General features: G+C 36.5%; 1 protein-coding gene across 1 annotated transcript in view; it reads left to right on the forward strand.

Moving 5' to 3' along the window:
- Positions 1 to 14,241, forward strand: part of CDK15 (cyclin dependent kinase 15) — a 100,726-nt gene that overhangs the window by 40,522 nt on the left and 45,963 nt on the right. The window contains exon 9 of the mRNA XM_081261587.1: positions 10,694 to 10,787. Within this exon, the coding sequence (XP_081117713.1) occupies positions 10,694 to 10,787 (94 nt within the window). The remainder of the gene's footprint in view (positions 1 to 10,693; positions 10,788 to 14,241) is intronic.

Consider the following 14,241-nt stretch of genomic DNA (forward strand, 5'->3'; position numbering starts at 1 on the left):
ATTCTACATGAAGAAAAATTGAAAGCATTCCCTCTAAAAACCGGAACAAGACAGGGATGCCCTCTTTCACCACTTTTATTTAACATAGTTCTTGAAACACTGGCCAGAGCAATTAGACAGATGAAAGAAATTAAAGGGATACCATAGGAAAAGAAGAACTCAAATTATCACTATTTGCAGACGATATGATTCTATACTTAGAAGACCCAAAATATTCCACCAAGATCTCCTAGAACAATAAATGAATTCAGCAAAGTAGCTTGATATAAAATCAACACTCATAAATCAAAGGTATTTCTATATATCAGTGACAAATCCTCTGAAAGAGAAACTAGGAAAACCATCCCATTTACAGTAGCCTCAAAAAAAAAAAATACTTGGGAATAAACTTAATGAAACAGGTGAAAGACCTCTACAATGAAAACTAAAGAAGGGAATTAAAGAAGACCTTAGAAGATGGAAAGATCTACCTTGTTCTTGGATAGGCAGAATTAATATTGTCAAAATGACCATACTACCAAAAGCACTATTCAATGATTCAATGCAATCCCAATCAAAATCCCAATGACATTCCTCATAGAAATAGAAAAAGCAATCATGAAATTCATCTGGGAAAAAATAAGAGACCCAGAATAGCCAAAGTAATCATTAGCAAGAAGAGTGAAGCTGGTGGCATTACTAGTCCAGACCTTAAACTATACTAAAGAGCAATAGTAACAAAACCAGCATGGTATTGACACCAAAATAGACCTGTAGACCAGTGATACAGAATAGAGGACACAGAGACTAACCTACATAGCTACAGTTATCTTATATTAGACAAAGGCACCAAAAACATACATTGGAGAAAAGATAGCCACTTCAACAAATGGTGCTGGGAAAACTGGAATTCCAAGTGTAACAAAATGAAATTAAACCTCTATATCTCACCATGCACAAAACTCAACTCAAAGTGGACCAAGGACCTAGGAATTAAATCAGAGACCTTGCACCTAATGGAAGAAAAGTAGGCTCAGATCTTCATCATGTCAGATTAGGCACCAACTTCCTTAATAAGACTTTTATAGCACAAGAATTAAAACCAAGAATCAATAAGTAGGATGGATTCAAACTAAAAAGCTTCTTCTCAGCAAAAGAAACAATCAGTGAGGTGAATAGAGAGCCTATAGGATGGGAGCAAATCTTTACCACAAATACATCAGATAGAGCACTAATCTCTAGGATATATAAAGCATTCAAAAATCTTAATACCAAAAAAACAAATAACCCAATCAATAAATGGGCCAAAGAACTGAAAAGACACTTCTCAGAAGAGGATATACAATCAATTAACAAACATATGAAAAAATGTTCAGCATCTCTAGCAATTAGAGAAATGCAAATCAAAAGTACTCTAAGATTTCATCTCACTACAGTTAGAATGGCAGTTATCAAGAATGCAAACAACAATAACGTTGATGAGGATGTAGAGAAAAAGGCACACTCATACGTTGGTGGTGGAACTGCAAATTGGTGCAGCCAATCTGGAAAGCAGTACGGAGATTCCTTGGAAAACTTGGAATGGAACCGCCATTTGACCCAGCTATCCCACTCCTTGGTCTATACCTGAAAGACTTAAAAAACAGCATACTACAAGGACACAGCCACATCAATGTTTACAGCAGCACAATTTACAATAGTTAAATTGTGGAACCAACCCAGATGTCCTTCAGTAGATGAAAGGATAGGGAAACTTTGGTATATATACACAATGGAACATTGTGTATACGTACAGCATTAAAAGAGAATAAAATCATAGCATTTGCAGGTAAATGGGTGGAGTTGGAGAATATAATGCTAAGTGAAGCAAGCCAATCCCAAAAAACAAAGGCCAAATGTTTTCTTTGATATGAGGAGGCTGACTCATAATGGCAATGGGTGTGGGGGGCAGGAAGCATAGGAGGCATGGAGGAACTTTAGATAGGGCAAAGGGAAGGGAGGGGAAAGGAGGGGGCCAGGGGTTAGAAATGATGGTGGAATGAGTTTGACATCATTACCCTAAGTACATGTATGAAGTCAACGAATGGTGTGAAAATACTTTGTGTACAATCAGTGACTTGAAAAATTGTGCTCTATATGTGTGATATGAAATGAATTGCATTCTGCCATCGTATATAAAACATTAGATTAAATAAATAATTTAATTTTTAAAAGAATGTTAGTGGGACTATAGGTGAAATTTAAACATGGTTTATGAATTAGTGATTTGGGATCAATGTTAAAATTCCTAATTGTGGTAATTGTACTGTTTTTATATAAGACAATGTTTGTATTCTCAGAAAATAACCTACCTAAGGAAGCTGGGAAGGATAAAGGAAAATAAAGGTTGGGGGAGGGTGTCTCATGGAAATCAAAGGGAGATGACTAGAAGAAAGGGATGGGGGCCAGGAGGAGGGGAGGGCAAAGAGAAACACTGGGGAATGACATTAGCCAGATTATATTGTTATATCACATGCATGAACAAATATGTAACAATGAGTCCCATCGTAATGTATAATTATAAGCACTGATAGAACACATGGGAAAATAATAATGATTGGTTAATTAATTAAGGGGCAAAAGAAAAAAACACATAAGCATTTAGAAGTGAAGAGTCATGATTGCTGCAAGTTGCTCTCTAATGCTTCAGGACAGTTAGACAGGTGGGTAAGATGAAATGAAAGCAGGAAAACACTGGCAATGGCTTACTGTGTTTGAAAGACATAAAGGAGTTCTTTCTGTTCTTACATCTTTTCTGTAAGTTTGAGATTATTTCAGAGTAGAGGATGTAACTCAGTGGTAGAGCATTTGCCTAGTATGCAGGAGGCTCTACATTTGATCCCCAACAAGGAAAAAAAAAATCAAGATTAAGAGTTACCAAAAAATGAAAAACTTGGTCTTTCCCCAAAGATAGTATAAGAAGCACTACTTAGTACATGATCAATGCTTGTAATTATTTCAAGCATGTTTGAGAAGAAAGTATTCCTTAATTTTTAAGTACAGGTTTTTAATATATCCAAAAATTTAAGATTGTTAATCATATCACCCAAATCTTTTTAATGTAATTTTTGTCTCTTTAACCTATCAATGGAGATATGTTGAAATCATTCACTGTATTGTCAGTTTATCACAATTATATCCATTTTGGGGGTGGGTAGTGGGATTGAACTCAGGGGCACTTGACCACTGAGCCACATCTCCAGCCCTATTTTGTATTTTATTTAGAGACAGGGTCTCACTGAGTTGCTTATCCCCTCACTTTTCCTGAGGCTGGCTTTAACTCTCAATTCTCCTGTCTCAGCCTCCCCAGCTGCTGGGATTACAGGCATGCACCACCGTGCCTGGCCTTCTATTCATTTTTGCTTTACTTATTTTGAAGCTACTTTCATTAAGTACAAATAATTTTAAGAGTGTCCATTATTCCTTTCTGCACTTTAGATGTTACTTTTGGAATGATTTTCTTTCTTCTAAGGTCAGTCTTTTAGAATTTTCTTTAGTGTAGGCCTGTTGGTGGTGAACTCTCCCTTTTGTTTTCTGATGGTAAACCTTCACCTTCACAGGCAGTTTTTCTGAGGGTGCAGTTCTGGATGACAGTTATTTTCTCTCAGAACTTTGAAGAGGTAGTACCCTGCTTTGTCTTCCATTGTGGCTGCTGAGAAGTTTGCTTTAAGCTTTTCAGTCTTCCTTTTGCAGGTGTTGCGTGTTTACCTTGAGATCCCCATTTTCTCTGGATGTTTTAAAGAAATTTTTCTTTGCCTTTGTTGTTATGCAGTTTCACTATGAGGAGTCTAATATGCATTTTTTTCATTTATCCTGCTTGATATAGATAGTACTTCTTCCATTTATAAATTCATGCCTTTCATCACTCTTTTTTTTTTTTTTAATATTACCTCTATTCCGCTACTTCTGTCCTCTCTTTCTAGAGCTCCAATGAAAGATTTTTGGACCATAACCTATTAGCCATATCTCTTTTTCTTTCCTTCATATTCTCCATCTCCTGACCCTTTTGTGCTGCATTCTGAATAATTTCTTCAGCTCCTGTGCCAGTTCTTTAAATCTCCCTTAAACCATGTTATTGCATGTACAAAGATGTGCTTTATTACTTTGATAAGTGTTTCATGGATTTAATCATGGATGATGATGGCACAAAATTCAATTATGAGTTAAAATGATGTCATTACTCTTATTCATCCCACTATTATTATTGTTTGCCAATAAAACTAAAAAAATAATATAGAAATATTGTTTGTTTTTCTGGTACTGGCGATTAAACCAGGGCCCTGAGAATGCTAGTGGTCTCTGAGCTACATTCTCAGCAGGAATATAGAAATAGATCAACAGGCGTTTTCCATGGAGTTTACTATATTTGTTTACCCTCAAAGCCATTGCTAGAAATTGAGTATTTGCATTATGATTCTCCCTCTCCACTCCCATTTAATTTTTTTTAAATTTTTCTTCTCAGAGGGATAAGAGGGCAAGTGAGTAGGGAGAAGATCTCTAATCTACAAAGGAAAGAAAGGGGAGGAAAAAATCCTGTTCTGCTAGACCATGCAAACCTATAAGGTCCAAACCAAATGACTTTGTAGGAGGCAAATGTCAGCGAGTGAGCATTGGAGTTTTTCTCTTTTTTTTTTTTTTTTTATTGGTTGTTCACAACATTACAAAGCTCTTGACAAATCATATTTTATACATTAGAATCAAGTGGGTTATTAACTTCCATTTTTACCCCAAATACAGATTGCAGAATCACATCGGTTACACATCACATTTTTACATACTGCCATATTAGTGACTGTTGTATTCTGCTACCTTTCCTATCCTCTACTATCCCCCCTCCCCTCCCCTCCCATCTTCTCTCTCTACCCCATCTACTGTAATTCATTTCCCTCCATGTTTGTTATCCCATTCCCCTCATAACCTCTTATATAAAATTTTGTATAACTATGAGGGTCTCCCTCCATTTCCATGGAGTTTTTCTCTTAAAGAAAGCAGTTGACTACAGGGCTCGGGTTGTGGCTCAGTGGCAGAGCGCTTGCCTAACATGTCTGAGAAACTGGGTTTGACCCTGAGCACTACATAAAAATAAAGAAATAGAATAAAGGCACTTCACATTGTTCCTCTTTCCTTCCCCTTTTCAGACCTTAAAAGAGTCCATGAGGTACTTCAGTCACTGAAGTAAAAAACTCTAAAATTGTTCTAAAAACTGTTTTAGAATAATTACAATGTTGTTGTTTTACTTTTTTGTATTAGAGTAAAATTTATTTTATTTTTTATTTTTTAGTGCATTATAGTTATACAAATAGTGGGGTTTGTTTTGACATATTCTACTTATATACATACATATAATAGTTTTCTCCTTTTCAGCTCCCAGCACCTCCCCCTTCCCTCCCCTTCCCTCCCCTTTCCTCTCCTTCTGCTTTCTGTCTTTATGAATTTGACTGTTCCAGGTGCCTCATCTAAATGGAATCATATAATACTTGTCCTTCTATGTGTGGCATTCTGCTCAGTGTACTATCTTCAAGGTTCATGGCAGTCTAGTGTAGAGTTTTAAAGGAGGCTTTATTTGGGTACACCAGCTTCCCTATTTAGTACTGACTTCCATCAGCTGCTGGTTTTAAGACTATGGAAAGTTGTCCCTGCCTGATTCCTGTCCTGTCAGGCTTCTCTCTGCAAACTTGCAAATAAAAAATGCTGGCCAGGAAAAGCAAATGGACATGTGATGTCCCTGCAATGTATTATGCTATTCTGAATCAAGTTCAGCACTAAAATGAAATACTGATTCATTTCTCCCAACAATATATCTTTATATGCTCCTTGCATCTCTGAAAGCCTTAAAACTCCTGAGATGGTTTTCTCCCCAGGGATTGCCTGAGGAATTTGAGGAATCTTTTTCTCTCTTATGGAAGATTTTATTCATGCTTAGAATAGAGAAAAAGTTAGGAAGATTGCCAGAAGGAGTAGAAAACATGTAAGCTGCTTTCTCTTGACTGAAGTACCACAGTTAGAGCAATAAAATGACCCAGGGCATCTCTCCCTTCCGAAGGATTCGCTGTTTATGCCACCTGGTCTTTTTTCCTCCTTGTGTGTGAAGTTCCTCTTCATCTACATGAACAATCCCAAGAGTATCTCCAGACCAGAAATCCACTGAGAAGCCTAGGATAAGAACAGCCACCAGAATGAAGATTTAAAAACAAAGCAGAAGCCAGACGAAGTGGTGTATCCTTGCAATCCCAACAACTCAGGAGGCTGAGGCAGGAGGATTGCAAGTTGGAGTCAGTCAGCAAATTAGTGAGGCCTGAAGCAAATGAGCAAGACCCTGTCTCAAAATAAAAAATGAAAAGGGCTAGGGATGTAGCTCAGTGGTAAAGGATCCCTAGTACCAAAAAAAAAAAAAAAAAAAAAGAAAAAGAAAGAAAGAAAGAAAAAAGAGCTAGTTTCCTATCTAGACTTTAGTGTTCAGAATATTTTAAATGTTTGCTTAATCCTAGTATGAAGTGGGCAAAATGGATGATAGCCTCACAGCTTATATTCTTAAATTTAAAAAGTAAATAAAAAATAAAGCAGCTAAGGAATTTATATATACATATATATTCTTATGTCCACATCTATTCTTATATCCATATATACACATATGTATCTATATATAAATGTGTATATATATATATATATATATATATATAGACTCCAGATTTGTTAAAATTTCTGCCTGCCTTGAAATGATTATGAAACATTTCAACCAATAAACCAAATATTATTATTTTATCTCTATAACACAAATATCTTGTGTTACTTTTGTAGTACTTGTATAATGGCCTGAATGTTCTAGATTTAATATATTTTACATAATTTTGTGCTCCGTCTTAGCAGCGTAGAAGATAAAGACATTAAAAAATTGTGTAACAAGCTGGGTGCGGTGGCTCACACCTATAATCCCAGCCACTCTGGAGGCTGAGGCAGGAGGATGGTGAGTTCAAAGCCAGCCTCAGCAACAGTAAGGCACTAAGCAATTTAGTGAGACTCTGTCTCTAAATAAAATACAAAATAGGACTGGGGATGTGGCTCAGTGGTCGAGTGCCCCTGGTTTCAATCCTTGGTACAAAAAAAAAGGAGGAGGAGGAGGAGGAGGAGGAGGAGGAGGAGGAGGAGGAGGAGGAAAAAATTATGTAACAAAAGGACTTCCTTCTTGTTTTTCCAAATCTACCAATTGAAAAGATACTAGGAGGGGCTGGGGGTATAGGTAAGGGCCAAAGTAGCATGCCCAATGCAGGAAGCCATCTGTGAAATACATGAGGACCTTCTCTAGGCATGGGAGCTAGGGAGGGATAGGCCTGGCATAGGGAACTTTCTGTGGCTCTCCTGTGGCAACAGATTGCCCAATGCATGTGACCTTCCCCTCCACTCTGCTAGAAAGGTCTCTCATAGTAGTACTGGAGATGGGCATATCCTGTTAGGAACTGAACAGTCCACCTTTACATTATTTTGGTGAAGAACAGTCTAATACAGAAGGCCTTTGATGTTTTCCAATAGGCTGGGCTCCATATTGTTCCAGAAGCTCCATCCATTGATCAGCTTGCTGGTCTTGCCCCCGTTTTTAAAACTACTTTCTGTGTTCTGTGTTTTTTTCCTGTGTTTTATTTCTCTTAGCTTTTATTTCTCAGCCAGCCCATTCCACCAAGGGGAACCCCATTTCCACCATCCGAGGGGGACGTGGGCAGGACCCAGGGCCCTAGGTTCAAGTCCCAGCAATATACACACACACCTTGAAAAGACAACAAACTTTTTCCAGGCAATGAAAGTCTATTTTAGGGAGAAGAAAAAAAGGTCGACTTCCAGTTTAACCCTAGGAATGACATACTTTTTAAACCTTGTTTAATATGTCTTCTCTTCTAGTGGTTTGTAAGCCATAGAATTTCTTGAAGGTAGTTGGGATCTGGAAGGAGTGTTGGGTCTAGTCTTCAAAAGCCAATACATTTTAATTTTTATTTTATAAACAAGTAATAAACCAATTACATATATATTTTATGTCCACACAATGTATACATTTCACTTCAAAATGAAATGGTGTTAGGCTCTTCAAGTGTGTTTGGAGAAAGCTTGGGCTATGGAAACCATTTGGGGGTACTTGCTACCTGCTCGTCAGTTGACTTGCCCCTTATGTTACCATTGCTAGCAACCAGGATGGGTTTACCATTTGATAGGGTGCCATTACTTTCATTCTCCTCCATATATTGTTTCATTTAAACATTTTGTATCTGTTGTTTTAAAGACAACAAGCAAAAAGAATAGGAATATTTAGAAACAAATTAATGAGTTTTAAAATAACAATAATTCCAGAACTCCACGTCAAGATACTCTTTACTAGATCCATAAGTTACATTTATCTGATCAAAATTTAAAATGTATGACAAAAAATTTAAAAAAAATGGGGGCTGGGTTGTGGCTCAGTGGTAGAGCAATGGGTTGAATCCTCAGTATCACAAAAAAATAAATACATAAACAAACATAGAGGTATTTTGTCCGTCTACAACTAAAAAAATTTTTTTTAATGTAGCTCTTATATACTAATTGACTTTTTAAAAAATGTGTAACAAAGACCTATTGTTCAAGAGGGTAAAGAAAAACCTGCTTGTAAAGCTTAGTCTGATATCTTTCTTTTTTTCATGAAATTATGAGAATAAGCCAGTTGATTAAGTTCAAAGGGTACATCATGAAACCAGCTTTTGCCTATTGTGACATAAAATAAATTTCAGTTTTCTTTGAAAATATATATAGTCTCTCCCCAAACCAAATACAAGATAAGACTTTTTATTAAACTTGATTGTCGAGAAACCTGCCACCTTCTGCACAATCAGTAAAAGTAAATTAAACAGTGTATATTTACAGTCGGATGGAAAAAGTAACAATCTATCATATGAAGTAAATGAATATGCAGTAGAGACAACATTTTATATGAACTTGATAATAAGTCTTTCATAATACAACAATCCATGATAAATGTTTTACTTAAATTTCCTTGTTCATGGTGCCCCACAAAAATTACAAATTTATGTGTTATGGTGAATGGGATTTGGAGTAGAAAAAAATTGAGAAGTATTGGGCCATGAAGATAATTGCTATAAGCAGTCACCTGAATCATTTTTAACACACAAAAGACATAAAAATGTGCACATGGGGTTGGGGATGTGGCTCCATGGTAGAGCACTTGCCTAGCATCTAAGAGGCCCTGGGCTGGGTCCTAAGCACCTGCAACAAACAAACAAAAATGTACATTCATTATTAGCAAAATAAATCTCACTCCTTCTTGTCCCTCAGGAATGATCTTTCAGTTTGATAATGGAGGAAGGAAAATTTATGTTTTGCCCTATTTAATCTTTTTGAAGATGCACATTTTCTGTTAAATTGGGATGCATCTCACCAATAGTAGCATCTTCAATAGAAGTCAGCCAGCTGCAGTTGTGACTGTAGTTACAATTGCAGAATGAACATCAAATGAGCCAGCATCAAAACTTGCAGAATGGGTATCATTGACTTGGGAGGAAAACTTACAAATAAACAGCCTTAAAAAAAAAAAAAACTGTATGAGCCAAATGATGTGGAGAAGGAGTGAGTTGAACATGTTTAGCAACATTCTTTAAGCAGGAGTCAAAAGTAAGCTAACTATGTAATTGCAAAACCACTTTAGAAGCCCAGAACCAATGACTTAGTTCTTTTATAACTTATTTTAAGAAATGCTGCATCATCAACATCTTAATACAGGGGATGATACTGTGAGTAAATACAGACAGATATTGAGGAGTCTGAGTCAAATGCTAAATTTGAATAAGTTTTAGGAACCAATTTATTTTGTTAATGTTCCTTTTCTTCTTGCATGTGTATGATAAAATAATCTAATTAAATTTATAACATTCCTTTCAATAAGTACAAAATAAATGTTCTGACCATGTCATAGTTTAACTTGCAAGGTGTGTGTGTGTGTGTGTGTGTGTGTGTGTGTGTGTGTGTGTTTTAAGGGGTTGAAATCTTTTAAATTATTAAAAAATCTTAATCGACATGGAATAGTTGTACATACTTATGGAATAACTTGCAGGAGTTTTTAAATTATCTTAATGAAATACACCATAGTGAGGTCTTTTTTGGGGAGTGGGTGGGTACTGGGGATTGAACCCAAGAGCACTTAACCAGAGCCAAATCTCAACCATTTTTTATTTTTTATTTTGAGACAGGGTTGCACTGAGTTGTTTAGGGTCTCACTAATTTTCTGAGGCTGACTTTGAACTTGCAATCCTCCTGCCTCAGCCTCCTGAGCCGCTGGGATTACAGATGTGCATTGCTGCTCCTAGTGATGTCTTTTTACAATGATAGCATCTTAGATTCAGTGGAAAGGGCTATGCAATTTGTGAATTCAGTACTTTCCCCTCTTCTCATAAAATGGATCACTAATAAGCTTGAATGACCTAAGATGTTTGATGATCACATAGTGTTCCTTACTGCTGCTGGCTTAGTTGCATCTTAACAAAAAGCTGCATGTTGTTCTCACTTTCATTTGACGTGGGGACTTTTAATAGCATATGGCCCCTATTTAGTAGTCTCCAAAGTATTCCTCAGAAGTTGACACTCTAATAATTCAGTTTTGCATGTGTGGTTTCCCTGAAAATGTGTTGTTTTCCTTTGCTAGGGGTGCAGGCTGCATCTTTATTGAAATGTTCCAGGGTCAACCTTTGTTTCCTGGGGTTTCCAACATCCTTGAACAGCTGGAGAAGATCTGGGAGGTAAGAAAATAATTCCTCTTAAGGAAGAAGAAATATCCACATTTCAAACCTTGAACTAAATTTGCCTTAGAGACAAATGGAGCAGTCCGTCTGAGTCATGTATTAAGGATTATAGAAACTGTGGTATTTGCTACAGGGATAAGCACCTTAGAGATGAGTGTTTAGGAAAACCTCTGCTGCTCCATAGCAGCCCATGAAGCCACCCCACCAATGACATAGGTCTCCTGATTCCTATTCTTATTATGGTCTCAGCCTCCTGGGGCAATTTCTGCTATTACTACTTAAGCACTTCTCTGCCTTCTCACCTCCGACTATTTCCACCATGTATTTGGCCCTGGATGTTTCTCAGTTGAATGACATACTGTCATGGAACCCTCATCAAACAGAGAATTCCTTGACTTCACTTGTCAGTATGAGGTAGGTATTCTCTTTATCATGCTCCTCAACAATCAGGTTCCTAAGATGTCTAGGTGCCCGTGTAGTGTACTTCCATTCCTTTGTATTATTTATCTCTACCTTCTTTGGTACTACGATGTGGTTGGTTTTTATGCCCCTTACATAGAAGTATTTCAGTCATACTATAGTCACCTGTATGTTTCTCTTTTGATGATTTTTTTTATTGTGACAAAATACATAAAATTTGACAGGTTGGTCAATGGGAACTAAGTTACCGTTAGGATAGGATAAATAAGTTCTGGTGTTCTGTCGCACAAAAAAAGCTAGAATAAAGAATTTTGAATGTTTTCATCACAAAGAAATGTTTTTGGTTTTGGGGTTTTTTTGGGGGTGGTGGTGGTTCTTGTTTTTTTGTTTGTTTGTTTGTTTTTGGCCCTGGAGATTTAACCTGTGGGCATTTTACCACTGAGCTATATTCCCAATCCTTTTAATTTTTAATTTTGAGATAGGATCCCCACTAAGTTGTAGAGGGCCTCATTAAATTGCTAAGGCTGGCCTCAAACTTGAGAGTCTCCTGCCTCAGCCTCCCAAGTCACTAGGATTACAGGTGTGCATCACTGTACCTGATTTAGAAATGATAAATGTTTAAAAACGTATATATGTTCATCCTGATATTAACATTACACAATATACAAATGTGTTGACACATCACACAATACTCTATAAATTTGTACAAATTTTATGTGTCAATTAAAATGCAATGAAGTGAAAGCTTTTACCAATTTCATCATTTTTAATTGTATAGTTCATGCAATAAGTTCATTCCCATTGAATGTCATCGGTGACATCATTTCCAGCGCCATTGCATCATCCTAAACAGGCTCTGCAACTATCAAACAATAACTCCCCATCTACCCAACCCCCCAGGTCCAGGTAACCTCTAATCTACTTTCTGTCTCTATGAATTTGCTTATTCTAGGTACCTCATGTCAGTAGAATCGAGTAACATTTGTCTTTCTGTATCTGGCTTATTTCATTTAGCATAGTATTTTCAAAGTTCATTCATGCCGTAGAAAATGTCAGGTACTTTACACTGGGGCTTTTATCACTTGCAATTCTGGATCCTGCTCCTTGTCTTCTGGCCAAGATAAAATGTACTTTGGGAAATTAGCACATTATATAGCAATTAATCACTGACTTATATTTTCTTTTGGAACCAGAGCGGCTTTTATGAAGAAACCTGGGACAAATTGGAAAGCATTCATAAACTAAAAGAACATTTTTCAGACCAAAAAGACTTAGAAGTTTTTCCTAGCAAAACAGATAAAATGCTACTTTAAAATAACATTGTTAGATGGTTGTAACCATCTAAACTGGATACAGGCTAATGAAATGGCTTTGGAATCAGAAAACCTGGATCTTCCTGAATTCTAGCCACTTTCTAGGTATGAATGTGGGAATGTTATGTAATATCTCTGGACTTCATGACTTTCTAATCTTGCTGTGAGAATTCCATAAGATCAAATGCATAACAAACTCAGTATGCCATAAATGCTTGACAAATATTTGCTTTCTTCCTTTCTCATATAAATTGTTACAGAGATGTTTCAGTAACCCAATTACTATAGAATGTTATCTGATATTTAACTTATTTGGTAGATTCTTCCACTTAGCATTATTACTTCTTATCCACAATAGAAAAAGCACAATTAGCACTGCCTAAACTTTACCCTGCAAGAACCCTTTACACATTCAAAGAATTTTTCCCAGCTGTTTGATACCTATTGAACATTCACCATATATAAATTCTTTTCAAGGACTTATAGGAAGCAGCAAGTCATGGAAAAAAAGAGAATAAGAAATATTCGTGATTATGTTTTCAAGAGTTGTTCTAGGTGGGATGATGGATAGAGTCCAAGTAAATACATATAGAACAAACAAATGTGTATATATGGAAAGGATATATGTATAGTTAAGATAAATTTTAATATTGAAATAAGATGTAATATTCAGAGATTTGAAAAGTAGCGTATTTTAAAAGAATATATCCTTATATGCTATAAGTGTTTAAAGAGCGGTGTATAAACTGACTTTTTAAATATCACACTATTTAAATTATCATGCATTTAAAAAGCAATCATTTTATACTTCTTTGCATTTAGCATAGCACTTAGAAATCATGAACAGAAAGAGTAGACTAGATGTTTCCCAGGATCTGATGACACTCTAGCTATTAGTTCAAGTGTTTAGGCCTGACCTTGGTAAGTGACACTGGGTGCCTGAAGGATGTGTCAGGTTATTCAGTAAGTGAAAGATGCTGAACTTGAATCTGGATGTAAAGTTCCAAAAAAGAGTGAGGCCACAGAATCCAACAGGACCTGTCCCAGAAGCCATGTTCATGTCTACCATTACTTTTACCACATTGCAGTGAGTGAAAGGGTCTTTATTTTGACATTTATGACAACCACTACAAATTTAAAACAAGTGGACATATTTGAAATAACACTGGCCTGAAGTCAGGACTCAGGAGTTGTGAACACAACTCCAACTTCAGGCACGAAGTAGAGCAAGTGTGTATCCAACACCCCTGGCTCCAGGCCTCAGAGTCTTCAATTGAATTTGATTCTCTGACTCTGACTTCAATAACCAAAGTGCAAAGAGAACACTGTAGCTCCTATGAATTTTAATCACAATATTCTCTGTTCATTAAATTTTTCCCTCAGTTTTTTTCTCAAGTTTATGTAATTGCATTGTTCACTGTTGACTTTCAACCTGTGCTTCTAGAAGATAGTTCTGTATTGTGTAGCTGTGGATTATGGGCACTAGGAGGTCAGAGTCATGAAAGCTCATTTTCTCATTGTCCTCTCCAAGCAGTTTTGTTGTTACATCTGTAGTTCCATACTTTGAGGAAAAATGTGAATATCATGAGTTAGCAGATTTGCTGTCTTTTGTATCACTGTACCTCATCTGGTTAATCTCAAGCAGATTAGAATTATTTTTTCCCCAGTGCAGTGCCTGGCCTCTGGTAAGTGCAAAGTTAATAATCATACTATTATTG

This window comes from Spermophilus citellus, assembly GCF_964194105.1.
Source record: "Spermophilus citellus genome assembly, chromosome: 11".
In the NCBI taxonomy this organism is placed as follows: domain Eukaryota; kingdom Metazoa; phylum Chordata; class Mammalia; order Rodentia; family Sciuridae; genus Spermophilus; species Spermophilus citellus.